Raw genomic sequence first — 15,525 nt, forward strand, 5'->3', positions numbered from 1 at the left:
TGCCTTCATGGAGTTTACATTCCACTGTGTGTGTTGGGGTTGGGGGAGAGCAAGCATTAAACGGCATAACAGTGTATGAGATCATTCTGAAAAGAAACTGAGGTGAGAGAGATCAAGATTAGGGGAGGGTATAGCAGGCTGCAATTTTAAATGGGACAGTCATAATCTCACTGGAAAAATGATATTTGAGCAAGTCTAAAAAGTTGTGAGCGAACCACATCTAGGCAACAGGAAGGGTGATGCACATGCCGTCTGGTGGAGTGTCCTGTGTACCGAGGAATGGCAAGCAGGCCTGCAGCTAGAGCTCAGAGCACAGAGACGGCAAACAGACGAAATTCAATACAGTAAGAATCAGACCATGTGGCCCATAACATCCACTCCAAGGACTGGCTTTCCTCCGACAGAAATGAGGTGGAGGAAAAATATGATCTAAATTACTTTTTAAAATGCTCTCTCTGGCTGCTAGGTAGAATTGTGGCTACGGGGATCGAGAATGGAAGCGAAAGACCTCAGAAGATTATGCAACAATCCAGAAATGGAAGAGATCTGGGCGACCACAGCTGAAATATCCTCTATAACCAATGCTGAGAGGTAGGTTAAAAAAAATTATATCCAGGATTACTCCCTCTAGGCACGAAAATTATCTATATGCTCTCCAAATTATTGTCAACTATCAGAGGTTTCAGGAAGTCAAGTAGATCTAACTAGAGGAAATTTGGCTACTTAGTAAGAGAAAACTTCAAAGGCTGATCCTCCAAAATTTTATGCTAACTGGATGGCTTATTAACAAGACAAAGAGCAATACATGCCCTTGTAAACAAATTCTGTTGTGCATTGCAGGATGAATCCAAAAATACAAAGGCCGATACACTTAAAATGCATGAGACCATTAAATCTCATCTCATAGCTGTCAGTGAAAAGTGAAACTTGTCCTGGCTGACAGCCTCAAAGGGAAATGGAAACCAAACCCTTCAAGGTGTAATATATATATATATATATATATGTCTTACTTATTTAACTGGTATTTTACTTTATTCTCCATAATTAAAAATAACATACAACATCAAAAAAAGAAATGTTAAAACAGCTAAAGTAAAGGCTCTACGAATATTGAAAAAAAGATGTGTAGGGACTGATGAAGGTGACCGTTACAGCATAGATGTCGGCAGAAGGGCAAGTGGAGGAATGGTAACAGGTAGAGAAACACTCGTTGGGAACCCACAGACTTGACACTATTAATGACTTCAGTGCAGCAGAAACTGGTCTGGCTACAGATGCTGTATGACCTTGGCTTGAATATGTTTCAGAATAAGTGTTTTAATACTCTATGAGGTGTGTTTGGAAATTAAAATGAAATGTTAGTGTAACCTCTCCCTTGCTCACATACAGTTTGTAATTCTCATGGTACCAGAATTCCCTCACCTGAGAAGCAGAATGATCTTGAGGTTTTCTACCTAGCACAGGGTTTGCCACAACCACTATCATAGAACTTACCATAATGAGTGACGCTTCTTTTTTTGTGACTTGTTTCTCACTTATTTGTCTATAAGCTTCTTGGGAACAGTAACTATGGTGTTTAACTAAAAGCCCTGCCTGAGAGCCTCAAACAATGCCTGGAAGTCAGCCAACATTTGGGGGATTAATCAGATATTTCCTTCTTTACTTCCTAAAACTGAACGTGGCTTTAAAATACAGGCTCACGGTCTCCCCATCCACCATTTCCATCTTGCTTTACCTTTCCCAAATTTCTTGGCAAAACCTTCTACTCCATCATCTGTTTCATTGGCTTTGAAAATTATTAACACCCTAGTCTCTAATTTTCTAATTATCTGCAATGGAGCGAGGTTTAAATATAAGAGGGCAGAATTCTCATGACCACCAAAACCGAGATGGAAGAAATGCTGTATTTACCAGAATGTCCCATAAAGTAAAAAAAACTTTATGAGAAGGTTTAGGAAGGTATTTAGGAAAAGACTGATATATTTTCAGGAATCAGTCCTAGCATGCCATAGTTTTAATTAGAGATGTTTACTTAGCATTTAATGTTTGCTTTAAAAACATCTATTCCAGTACTTCACTTTGGTTTTGAGGAAAATGACACATAAAGATCTTTTTCAGTTGTATGTCATACAGGCACTTGACCCAAGTCACCTGATTCCCAGTGCACTATTAATTTCCAAAATAAAATGCTCTGAATAGTATATCTGAAATAAAACAGAATTTTCAACTTATGACTGACCATCTCAAGCACCTGCATATATTTTTAACTGATTTTTTAAAAAAACTTCCATTTTAGGGGAAAATTCTGGTATATCAGTGATGACTTGCTGCACTTATTTTGAGAGCTATCGTATACAAATTGATATGTGTGATGAAGTGGGCAAGGCTTTGAAATAAACCTGAGATTTACGAGATAGTCACTAGTCCTACTGTAGAATCATTTCTCTGCATATAAGCTTCAGCTGCCCAGACAAATTCAAAATTTCCACAAGCCTATTGTCTTTGCTATAACTATACACAATTGCCCAATAAATACTTGACTTTCTCATGTTGACCCTTATAATCCTGTTACTATATTATTTGAACATTTCATCCTTTTTTACCTCCTGAAATAGAGACGAAAATCTCCTTTGCCACAATTTTAAGTATGATTGAGAAGGGTTCACCTTCCCATTTTCAAGTGGCTTAATAATATGAAATCGTCAAAACAACATGGATCTTCAGAGACAGCACATGACTTACTGTGCTGACAACCGTTTATCCTGCCTATCAAATGGTGAAAAGAAAGATAAACTCTTCAGAACAGAATAAGACTTTTTCATAGATAAATTTTTCAACTCTAGTTATGTATCTTCCCACGAAGGAAAAAAAAAAAATCCACCAAGTTTACTTTTCATAGTCTCTTCTCTTTTTTTGTTTCTTCCGTACTTTTTTATTTCCTAATACAATACTTTTCTTAATCAGAGGTCACTTATCTACCAATTTAAACCATCAAAGAACCTAATTTTAAAATGCACCAAAATAGAGGTCTTTAGGTCCATTCATCAAAATATAGTCTACAATTTTGTAAGAGCAGAACCTTCAAGCACTTACCCAGAGGCTAAATGCCTTGTACATAATTTGAGGGCACAAATGATTACAAACCCCTTTTGAGGAAATAGGGCATTTCTTGGACTAATGGGTCTGGTGAGAAAGCCCTAATCTGGGATAAAAAGGAACAATTACCAGGACATGTCCTTTGCTAGGCACTAAACTAAGTTTTAGATGTTCTCTAATATAATCCTGAGCAAATAAACAAAGATTTGAGTCTAAGCACCTCTAGGTAAGGAATTAACAAAGAAATTGGAATTCAAATTCAAGATGAACAGATAGCCATGGAAAAATCACCTCCCTTAGCTTCCTCGTCTGCAAGTCTTAACCTGTTGTCGGTTATCCCTTGTTCCATGATTCCATATAATGCTAAATGCTGGTAATAATGATCCTGAGCCATTAAGGGAAAATCATTATCAGCATCCATTTATTTACTAAGGTAAGGAAGTATGTGGTGCATGTTCTATAAAATTTGAAAACACCTTTGTATTTAAAGGAATAAGCTTTATTTAGCTAGAAAATGAATCTCTTTGGATTAGCTCATTCCTTCATATAATGGCAAGAACAGGAGCTATGATTTTTTTTTTTTCCACTAAAAAGGGGAAGGAAGGAGGAAAACCTTTATTATGTGGCTTCCTTATTTCTTTATGGTAGGAATTTCCATGTAACATACATAACAAAATGCACATATTCATAACGACAGATTCTGAACTGAATTTATTTTTAAATCCTTAAGCATTTGCACTATTCAAAACTTTGCCTTTCTCCACTCATTCAAATGTTTATTAAATGCTCCCCCCTATCATGACACTGTGAAGGACATGTAAAGATGAATAAGAGTAGCTAGCATATTAAACATATGTATACATTTTTAAGGAGTGATGGAATAGCCAGATGATCATGTTTCGAAGAAATGAATGCTTATAAATAAATTCTGTTTTACATCCTGTTTTGTGAAATGAGATTGAAAACATATGCAGATTACACACCGATTTCACTAAAATATTGTATCCACCCAATAATTAAAATGGGAGGATTGACTCTTCACAGCTTATTAACCAGACATGTTCATTTATATTCCAGTATTGTTTCTTACCATAAGGTTCCAGAAGCTCCAGCAGAGTTTTATGCAATGTGCTTACACATTTGCATCATTTTATGCTGACAAGACAGTGGATCAAAACTCAGAGAAATAATTTAGTGCATACATGACTAGCAGAAGCTGCGGTCTTCTACGGCTAGGTTTCCTTCTTCAAAATGAGGATCAGTTGTCACAAGGAAGCATGCATTAAAGTGTGTGCTCTGTGAACTTCACACTGGAGCAAAGAACACAGAGCAAAGAGGCTGAGGAACTCATTCATTATGGCAGTAGTTACTTAGATGGGCTTTTTTTGGTTGGTTTTTCGGTACAATTATTATCTAAAGTTTAAATCATATATTTTAAATGCTCAATTAATATTCATGTTTACTGCAGTGTAAAGAATATAGTATGCAGTTATTAACTTATTTTTAAATGCTGCCTTGTGAAAACCAGTGATTTCAAGGCAGTAGCAGAAACTTTTAAATAGCTTCAACTCTGGTATAAATGCCTAGGAAACATGGGATCGTCTGTTACAGTAATGATCATGCTAGAGGTTTGGGACTACCTACCATGTTTTGATGAAATTTGCTATGAATCCAACAACCCAACAACCCTCTAAAATGCAACGGACCCTTTATGTTTACAAAGGTAATTATTTCTTTAGACCAAAGGCCCAGAAAGTGAAGCCATGTCAAATTATTTAGAACAAAGAGATTTTTAGTTCCACATTGATTTTCAAATCTAGTTCCTATATAACTGGTATGGAATAAGTCTAAGGTTCTAATAGACTTATTCTAATGTTTAATACCTCTTTACATCAAGGTATTAAGCATAATAGTTTTAAGTGCAGAGCTTTTCATTTAACGGGTATGGCTTATTTAGTATTGCTTCCAAGTGATGTTAATAATTGCTCAACCATTAATGAAGCATTTGTATGACATTATCAAACTGCACATTTCTGTGAATTCTTAACATGGGAATGGAAGCCATTAGAAGAGAATTATCAGAATAGGTAAACTGAGCAAAACTAAAAATGGTGGTAGACACAGCCAAAAACTGAAGTTAAAAAAAACTCGAGTTAATAAATCATCACTACTATGTACTGAACAATGTGGTGTTTCTGTCATTGAATTAGCTACTTTCCTACTGAATATTTTATAACTGAGAGGAGCCATGGTTGAGAGTGTAGGCTTGGGAGTGTGAAAGGAAGATCAAACCCTAATCGATCTCTTACTAGTCATGTGATCTTGGGCAACTTATTTAAACTCATTCAGAGCCTCACATTTCTCATCTGTAGAATCAGATTAATCTTTTATTCTTTCTCACTAACCAGATAAAAATGTGAAAGTTCTTCAAAGGCACTTTATGCCTTGCCACTAGAGATAATTACAACAAATTTATTTTGGCCTAAATACTAATGAGATGACATCTATTTAATATATTAAATTGGATTCTCATAGCAGGAACTTTATCTTATTTATCTTTGTATCCCCAGGAACTAGCACAAAACCTAACACGAACAATATTATTGAATAATGTAATTTTGATATCCATAAATATATTCGTGTCATATCCATTGCCATGCCCTACTGTCTCTATGTCCTAAGAAGCGATTCCGTTCCCTTCTCATCTCCACCACTGAACTCTTGTCCAGACACACCTGTAGTCCTCTCCTGAGGGAGCAGTATCTGTTCTGGCTTTCCTTCACTCTTTAATTTTTATTCTTTTCAAGATAGAGTGAACTCTTCAAAGTGTAAATGGATCTTACCACATTTCAAAGACTTCCACCACTCCTAAGAAAAATATAAAGCCCTAACCAGGCTAAAAGATCTCTCCAATCTACCAATCCCAATTCTGTCTTATTTCAAATTACCTCTTCCATCTCATTCTCCCTTTTCCAGCCACACTGATTTTCTTTTAATCCCTCATATATTTGAAGTTCTCTTCCTTTGCTCTCATTCTGCCTAAAGTGTCCTTCTACCAGCCAACCTCAGGTACAGGTGCCGCATATCCCCTCCCAGCCCTTCATACCTCAAAGCTTTCCTTGACCTTCCTGTAACTCATTACAGAACCATGTTTCTCTCCTTTAGAGAACTTATCAATTTACATGTCTTTATGTTGTTATTTAATGAATATTTAATGTATCTTCCTACCTAAAGTATAGGCTCCATAAGACCTGTTTGTTTTTGTTCCCCTGGTGCCTTAAGTATTCAAAATTTTGTTGAACGACTTTTACAAACATTAATATTCTTAAGAGGCCATCCAAGATCCATCTCTGTGATATCCTGAAGAGATTTTGAGAAGCACTATAATAAGAGAATAGGTGCAGAATACCTACTGACATATAAGTCAAAATAAACAAACACAAGGGCAACTGGAAGGAGATGCAAACTTAGTATTTATCCAAGTTTGAAAAATGTATTTTCTCAGACTTGGAACCTCATTTCTTTCAAGTTGTAAGCATATGTTAATTTTATAGCAGGCAACTTTTTCTTGCAGAACCAAAGGCTATGAGGAAGCTTTGCAGGAGAAATCGTAGTACAGCATAATATTGCATGCATCCATGAAATACAATCATCCATATTTCTAAGGGGCTTTTAAAGCATGATGGCTTAATCAGAATATTTTTAGTACAAGTTATAAACTCTTACCAAATGAATATCACACCATCTGCAATGAATGCCTGAATGGCAAGAAGCTGTGCTGCAATTTACTTTAAAAAGAAATAAATTCACTTAGGAGAATCAGAATTGGGTTTCACTTATCAATGGCAGCATATTTGGCAAGTGAGAAGCTAGAATTTCACGCTAAACGCTTACTGTCTTAAAACTGTGAAGAAAAAAAAAAAGTCAGAGGTTGCAGAGACCTGATAATATTAACAGCAGAAAATGCAGCTATAGACCTCAGGAAACCATGTTTTGCTGGGTTGTAAAGAAGTTAGGCAAGGTGACATGAAATAAAATACCTTCGATCAATTCCTGCCTGGGCATCTGTTTGGCAGCCTTGGCCCTCAGTAGTTCTCTACTACGCAGGCGTGCTCTCTCTCCCGTAAACTCAAGATAAACTTTTTCGGGGAAAAAAGAGCCCCAGGGAGCCTGGACCAGAGCAAAGAGATGACAGTTTGGACCCTGGAAACCTGATGGGGACTTTATTCCATTTTCTCCTGCTGACCCCATAGCAAGTTATAGGAGCGGCTCACCTGGGAAGAGACAGCAGCCACAGAGGCTGCGTGAGGAAAGCCCCGCACTCCAAGGCTCTGCAGAGCGCTTCCCCGCACGTCAATCACCGCCTGGCCCGGGAGGACCCGCGCCCGAATTTTCTCTCCATTTAGAGTACAACCTGGTCCTTCCACCATCTCTCGAGGCGGAACTGCGGCCCACTAGTTTCAGGGCCCCTAGGAGAAACCTGATGGGTAACCTCTACGTGGGCACTGGACTCTGCAGAGAGGAAGTTCAAATCTCCCGCGCGGCCAGCCCCGCCCAGGCCCCGCCCAGGCCCCGCCCCTCCAGCCCCTGGCCTGTGAGGGTTCGGCCCCTGCAGCGCAGGCGCAATACCTCATCCTTCGGGCTCCGGGTGTGGGGTAATAATGATTGAAACGCTAGAGACGGGTGGGTAGATCCCATCCAACCCTCTAAACTTTAAGTGCAGAAGCAGTTGGGGCTTGAGGTACTCCAACTTTATTTTCTTTGCTCTGAGGTTTTGTCCTTGTTTTGGAACTACTCAATACATGCACATTTTGTAAACTTGTCCTCTTATTCTGTCTTCAATTCCAAGATTGTCGTCACAATCTGGCAGGCCTCTGGTTTTTGCATGCCCTATTTGGACGTGGGTGGGAGGAGAGCGACTCACAGGAAGATTTTAGAACAAGATTTAATTTTTTCTCTTATAGGTTTAGCATGTCTTAGAAAATGTGACTTTATATGCCAAATATATTTTAGTGTCTGTATTAAAAACCCCTTCATTTTTTAGATAATTATGTGAGCCCTACCCAGATTCATGCAACCATTCTGATAGGGGATAGCCCGAGGTGAAGGATATTTGAAATTGCTTTGTAAAAGGCAGAGGTCTATATAATTGGAGGGAAACCATAGCTTTTCACATTTTCACAAAAATACATATATATAAATAAATGAAGCCAGTAATATTAAGTTTTGTAAATAATAGCAAATCTATTCCTTTTTTAAAATTAAGATATGGCACATTAAAATAGAATGCCAATTTATAACTGATTTAATAAGTATATCACAGTGCTGTAGTTAAACCAGAAGAGTACACCAAAGAATTGAATTAGAATATACTAAAGACTTGAATTCAAAATTTGAAAAGTATTAAATCTTTCACTTTTGGTGAGAAATTTGTGGTTAAAAGTTAGTTGGATTAGGTTCAGGATTCTTCGTACTTGTTTAATTGTTATTTACTCTTCTACACCAAGTTATTAAATATTCAATGAAGAGAGAATCCTGGTCCTTACAACACAAATTCAGTCATAATCTCCGCCCTTTGATGTAAGAAAGCTTGCCACATCTTATTCAATTATACCTTCTTAATTATTTTTTGCTACCTGATGAATTGTCTGATTTGTTATTTCAAAGATTCTGCAGGTCAGGAACTTGGCAGTGGTCTGACTGGGTGGTTCTGGGTCAGCATTTCTCAAGCAGTTGCAGTTGAAATGTTGGTCAGGGTGCAGTCACCTAAAGGCTTGATTGTAGCTGGAAGATCTAGTTCTGAGATGAGTTGTATAGCTGTTGATAGGAGGCCTTGGTTTCTCATCTGTGAGTCTCTCCATAGGGCTGCTTAACTGTCATCAGGACATTGCTGCTGACTTTCCTGAGAGTGTGTGATCCAAGAGAGAAGGCAGGAGAAAGTTCTAATGCCCTTTATTGCCTTGTCTCTGAAGGGACACACCCTCCCCTCACTACTTCCATTCATTAGGATTCAGTCATTCAGTATAGCCCATAATGGGTTAGGGGTAGGGAATTAAGCTTTGTCCCTTAAAGGAAGGAGTATCCAATAATTTGTGAACATATTTTAAAGCCACAATATTAATTAATTTGATTGATTCATCATGGACTTCCCATTTCTCTTTAGGTGTTGTGTACTGGTATAAATTTGGATCAAATGTAATCTTTAAGTAGGTTCACCATTCCCTAGAGAGCTAAGTAAGAGTTGAAAAGTAACACTAAAGACATTAAGAGACTTCACTGATGTGCCCACCAGGCCAAGCCAGAATTTGTTTTTATGAGACTAGCTTCTTGGTCTTTTGATACTTGTCTTTGTTATCCTTCATTACATCCAATTAAGAGCAAAATCACATGCATCGTGCCTCTGCCCTATCTATAAAAAAAGTTGCCTTTCCATTGCAAGCAAACCTACCTTGGTGTGGACTCTTGGTACTTTTCACCTAGGCTTATACCAAGAAACAAAAATTGTCACCTTTTTTAAACCTCCTCTTCATATTTTACTGGAATTCTCCCAACTTTTCAGTCTTAATTGAATACATATCCTCTAAGAAACCTTCCAGATACAATCAGAATTAATCGCTTATTTTCTGGAGTTGGTTCTTCCATAGATTTTACCAAACCTTTCTTGTGTTAGAGTTAATTGGTACATACTGGGTTCCTACTAGACTAGACTTGTTCCTTGAAGACAGAAAAGTGAGTGACCTGTTTATACTTCCCATAGTAGCCAGGAGACTCCTTGCACATAATAGATAGTCAACAAATATTTATTGAATTGTGATCATTAAATTAAGATTTAAAAATTGGACCTATCTGTCCCTTTTCTCATATCTTTAATGTCATTCTTATGTATTGAAATTTTATGTTTTCAGAAGTCCCTTCTAAAATAAACGTAGGCAAAAATAAGTAATACATTATGTTACCCTGTGACATGCTTTCTTTATCAGATCAACAAGCCAGTAATTTCGATGTATTCCTGAGGACATTAGACCAACCATATGTGCAGTCATTTGTGTACATTAATTTGTATTTATCTTCACAATAACCCTGTATAGTCAGAATAGATAATATCATTAGTATTTTATAGATTAAGAAATTGAGTTTCAGACTAGTTATTATTTTCCACGATTACATGTAGAGATCAACAAAGACAAAGAAATGTAACCCAAACTTTCTCTCTTTTAGACCAGTATTCTTTTCACTAACATGTGACTGTAGATGAAATAAAAATGCCTAAAACATCGGAAAAGATAGCTTTCCTAAGGACCTAAAGTAGCCACATAACACTAGTGGAAAAAATGTTGGAAGTGGTAAGAAATTGCCAAAAAGATATGGGGTGGGAGTTAAAAATGAACATAAATTTTCCTTCCAAAGATTTTATTTTTATTAATAAAAACATCGTTAATTCTTGCTCTATGGTACAAAGGAACATAGTGGAGCCTTTGCATACAAAATTATAATGTAGTTTGAGATACTGACCTTAAAAAATGTAATGAAAGGAAAAGAGATTTCATGCTGGGCACAGAAAAGGATATAGATACTATAGGACTCTGTTGAAGTAACACATCACTCAAAAGCAATATAGAGTGGGACATGCTCAGAGAAGACACAGGATCTGAGCTGATTCTTTAAGAAGTTAGGGCCATAGACACGTAGAAAGATCAATTAAGGTAATTCTAAGCAGGAGGAATACAGGAAAATATGTGATGTGTTTTGAGGAGTGGTCATTAAAGCGGATGTGTCAGGAAAGTAGTGGTGGATAATATTGGGAAGATACCTAGGATAACCAAGGATAAGGAAGAGTAGATTTCATTTTCCTGGGGAAATAGACAGCCAATGAAACTTTTGAGCAAGTGTTCCCGAAGTTCCCAAGTTCTCAAATCCAGACTACTTATTTACTAAAACTTGAAACCCAGAACTTCATTCAAACTATGGTGAGAAACCCCTTCTGCAGTTTAGATCCCTTGTGTGCTCACTCTTTAGTAAGAAATAGGTGGATTCCCCCTTGCTCATATAAGGTAGTTAGAGCTTCTTACGCAATGCTGAGCTCAGAACACTGAAGATTCCATAGTTTGAAATTTCTCTGTTTTCACAAATAATAATCCCAGATACTTACTTAGTGCTTCTGTGTGCCAGGCAGTGTTCAAAGCGATTTTGCAAATACAAACTCTTTTAATCTTTACAATAATCCTCTGATGTTAGTACTATTCTTATTTTCATTTTACAAAGGAACTAGGACACAGAGAGGTTAGGTAATTTGCTCAAGGTCACAGAGTTGGGATTCAATCAGGCATGCTATGATTTTAGCCAAATCTTTTCAGCAACATCAATTATATTATACTGGCCCTCAACCAAATATTTTTAGCAACAACTTAAGAAATGGTGATTTAGAGAGAAAGCAACCTTTCAGTCAGCCTTATATGGAATTAAAGAATCTAACAACTTTTAGCATATTGAGTTTTGACATATTTTGGATAGTGAAACTTTGTTTTTATTCCTCTCTTTACAAGGTCTGTAGGCAGATTTTTAGCTGGAATAACAAAAATGTAGCATGGGGGAAATTTCTTTAATTTCTGTGTTTCACATAAATTACCTGAATATATTTAACAAGTAGAGAGAGAACATCCATCCTCTCTCAACGTCCTCTTAATTTGAGCTCTGAGTAGAGGAAACTGTCATTAGTGAACGTTACATGCAGGTGTTTTCTATGGTATTTACTAAAGAGTCTCCAGTTTCTACCCATTAAGAGAAACTTTTTAACATTAGACCACCAGAAGAATAATAAAATGCACAGCAACAGAAACCATTTTGACACTGTTGTCATTTGACACATATAGAATTCGTTCCATTGTGAAGGCTGAAAGTACTGGCTCACAGTTTTCTGCCTGCAAAGTCAACATCTTAAATCGCAACGTCGACAGTAGCCTCCTAGGTGAGACACAACTGCTCTGATGTTCTTAGCCTTTTCAGAGTGAGTGCTGTAAAATCTAGGATCTTGCTTTAATTCTAGCAATGTTTTTACCAAATCCTGGTGGAAGGAAGTTTTCTGATTTACTTTTAATTTCAGCATATTAAGTAAGCAAAGATAGTTTCTGAGCGTAAACTTAATTTTGGGGAAAATAATGACTAAATAGTTATCAAGCACTCACAAAAGATCCAAAAGAATCTCTTTGTGAGGGGTTCTCTCCATGAGAAAGGATGGGAGAATTAATTTATTTTCTATGTTGAAAAAGAAAAGCAAGTTATTTTTTTGTTCATATCTTGAAACAATGTTTTTCATCAGTCTCTTTCATGTTGAGTCATGAAATCCACCATTTACTCATTTATTCAGAAACCTGAATTAACAACTGATACATTACAGGAAGAGAGCTAAATCCATGGATACAGATAAAGAGATAAAATAGCTAACAGACTAGTGCGGGGGGAGGGGGAGGAAAGGGAGAATAAATACCAGCACTCTGTCAGAGGTAACAGCATGCTCTGAGCAGACCCAAGGAGGAGACCCTAGTTCCCAGACATCATAACTAAATTTTGAGGAATAATCAGTAAAAGTTCATCACATGAAGAATAGAAGGGAATTTTCTGGCAGATGGGGGAAAAAGTTTTACAAAGTGAGGAAGTGTGAGAGAACTGCATATTCTGGAGAACTGAAAAAATATCTGGAGGACAAGAGATTAGAAAGTGAGGGCCGATGGGGCCAAGAGAAGTAGGTAAAGCCAGGTTATGAAAAATCTAAGATGATATGTTAAGAAATATAGATATTATGTTGAAAGTAATGGGGTAATAAATAAAGAATTGCGTGTAGGAGAGTGACATGATTGGATTTGCTTTATTCAATGGTCATCAGAACAGTGTGAAGTGGTTCTCAGCCACTGCGATTTTGCCCTTCTGGTGACATTTCGTCACGACTAGGTGAAAGGGGGTGCTACTGGCATCTAATGGGTGGACAGGTCAGGAATGCTACTAAATATCTTGCCATGCAAGGGACACGCCACCACAGCAAATTGTTCAGATAAAAGTGTCAATAGGATAAAGTTGAGAAATCCGGCTGAATACCAGCCCCCCAAAATATCTTTGCACTCTAGTCCCTGGAATTCGTGAATATGTTACCTTGAACATCAAAAGGGACACCGCAGGTGTGATGATATTGTAACAGTGTAAAAAAATGCATTTCAATAACATCTTCCTTGTTCACATCTCCCCTCTTTACTCTGGCCATTACTACTTTGGAAAATACGTTGTTATGGTTATTGGTATCAATTCCTCAGTGAGTCAGCCCCAAGGACAGGGCAGAGAGTGATATCTCCAAGTGCCAGCTGCCTAGGAGTAAATAGCTCCAAGGCTCCCAAGAAGAAAACTAAAACAATATTGCCACTGGAGTACAGATAACATAGCTTTCCACCAGAAACTGTATTTCTTTGTGTTAGACACTAACAGCTAACTTTGGCTTTTGTAATCTGCTTGCTTGCTAGATCAAGGCCAACCAGAACATAGTTTTGGCTTTATAAGCTGCCTCCTCCGGAGGCTTGGGGCTGACTCTCTAGTGGGAAGGGTCAGTCGCCGGCCGGCTAATAAAGGCTCGTAATTAATCTCAATTGGCTCCATGGGTCTTAGATTTGAACGCGCCACAACAATATTAAGGATTAGTAGATAAGTATATTATCCTGGATTATCTCAGGGGGCCCAATGTAATTGTAAGGGTCCTGATATGAGAGAAGCAGGAGGGCCAGAGACAGAAAAGGCAATATGACGACAGAAGCAGGGTCAATGAAGGAAACGTGATGAAGGTACACTGATGCCTTTGAGACGGAAGAAGGAGCCACAAGCCAAAGACTGTAGGCGGCCTCCAGAAGCTGCAAGAGTCAAGGAAACAGATTCTCCCCTTAGAGTTCTAGGAGCCAGCCCTTGTCACACCTTGACTTTAGTCCGTAAGCCTGGTTTGGGACTTTGACCTTCTGAACAGTTAAAGAAGAAATCTGTGTTTTAAGCCACTAAATTTGTGGTGTTTTGTTACAGCAGCAGTAGAAAATGAACATATCTGTTTTGGAGGATGGGGTACATGGGAAGCAAATCTCGAGGTAAAATAAACATTAAGGAAGTGTTAAGGTTTTCAGGCATTTATCTGAGCACTGGAGATTATAATAGAGATCAAGACAGAAAAAAAAAATCCTGTTCTCTTGAAATTTATAATCTAATGATCTGTATGAGTTCTTGTTATATTCCAAAAATAATCCCTTGTGTAATGCTGATTTCCTTTCCCAGTCCATCATACATTAGGTGACCTTTTTATATCTTGAATAGAAAGTTTTACCTTTGATTTATTCAAATTTATCAATATTTTACATTGTGATTTGTATTCCTCCCCCAAAAATCCAAGATCACCTCAATGTCATAAAAATATCTCCATACTTTTTTCCCTATTAATTTTATTTATTTATTATTAACTTCATTAGTTTGGGTTGAGATTTTGAGTGGCATATCTCCTATATATATTTAGATATTTTTTACTGTGTAATGTGCTGGTTCCAATGTGAAATATGTACACCAAACTAGAAAAGAGAAGAAAATATTAGTACTTCTATATATGCTTATTTTTTACTTTATTTTAACATTTTTATTTTTAAGCAGATAGTAATGTATTAACACATTAGTTCTATAATAATAGTAATAGCTAATTTTTATGAGACACCAACTCTGTGCTAGGTACTATTCAAGTACTTTCCAAGTTTTAATTGACTTAAACCTCACAATATCCTAAGTGGTATCATCATCATCATCATCATCACCATCAGTCTCATTTTACAAACAAGAAAAATGAGGCAGAGAGTGATTATGTAACTTGCCTACGTTTATGCAGGTATTAAGTGACTGTACAAAGATTGAGATCCCATGCAGTCTTTTACTGTCATATGCAACAGACATAATTGCAGTTTATAAATAAATATTGGGATCATACTAGACTCATAAAATGAGTTGGCCTGCTTTTTAATGATAAAGATTCTATGTGTTTTAAAGTTTTTTATTTATCAACTTTTAGAGGAACCAATATTTTGAGACTAGTAGTGTAGACAAATGCTATTAATCTTTAAAGTTTATCTTGTATCTGGTAATTTCTTTTAATACTTTTATTAGCTACACTGTTATATTAATTTGTTCATTCTCTTGGATTAGCTATGTAAATAACCTTATCATTTACAAATAATGACAGTTTGAGCTCTTCCTTTCCAATTCTTATCATTGCTAATTATTTTCCTTGTCTTATTGTGTTGGCTAGGGCATTCAGTACTATATTTAATAGTAGTGGTAGTAAAAGATATCTTTGCCTTGTTGAATTCAAAATTTCTTCCATAAACACTATCCAGATGTCTCTTTTAAGTAAACACTTTTCAGCAAGTT

At 36.9% G+C, this 15,525-nt stretch overlaps 1 protein-coding gene across 2 annotated transcripts in view; it reads right to left on the reverse strand.

The window, feature by feature from the left end:
* NEIL3 (nei like DNA glycosylase 3) overlaps nucleotides 1–7,624 on the reverse strand; it is a 41,454-nt gene extending 33,830 nt beyond the window's left edge. Inside the window, exon 1 of one of the 2 annotated variants that reach the window (XM_016133425.2) lies at nucleotides 7,371–7,624. In XM_016133425.2, the coding sequence (XP_015988911.2) occupies nucleotides 7,371–7,526 (156 nt within the window). In that variant the 5' untranslated portion in view covers nucleotides 7,527–7,624. Of the gene's footprint in view, nucleotides 1–3,391; nucleotides 7,129–7,370 lie in introns of those variants that run through there. The other variant, XM_036228692.1, reaches the window with a different exon arrangement.
* Between the last annotated feature and the right edge of the window lie 7,901 nt (nucleotides 7,625–15,525).

Source organism: Rousettus aegyptiacus, unplaced genomic scaffold (genome assembly GCF_014176215.1).
Source record: "Rousettus aegyptiacus isolate mRouAeg1 unplaced genomic scaffold, mRouAeg1.p scaffold_m13_p_11, whole genome shotgun sequence".
NCBI lineage: Eukaryota > Metazoa > Chordata > Mammalia > Chiroptera > Pteropodidae > Rousettus > Rousettus aegyptiacus.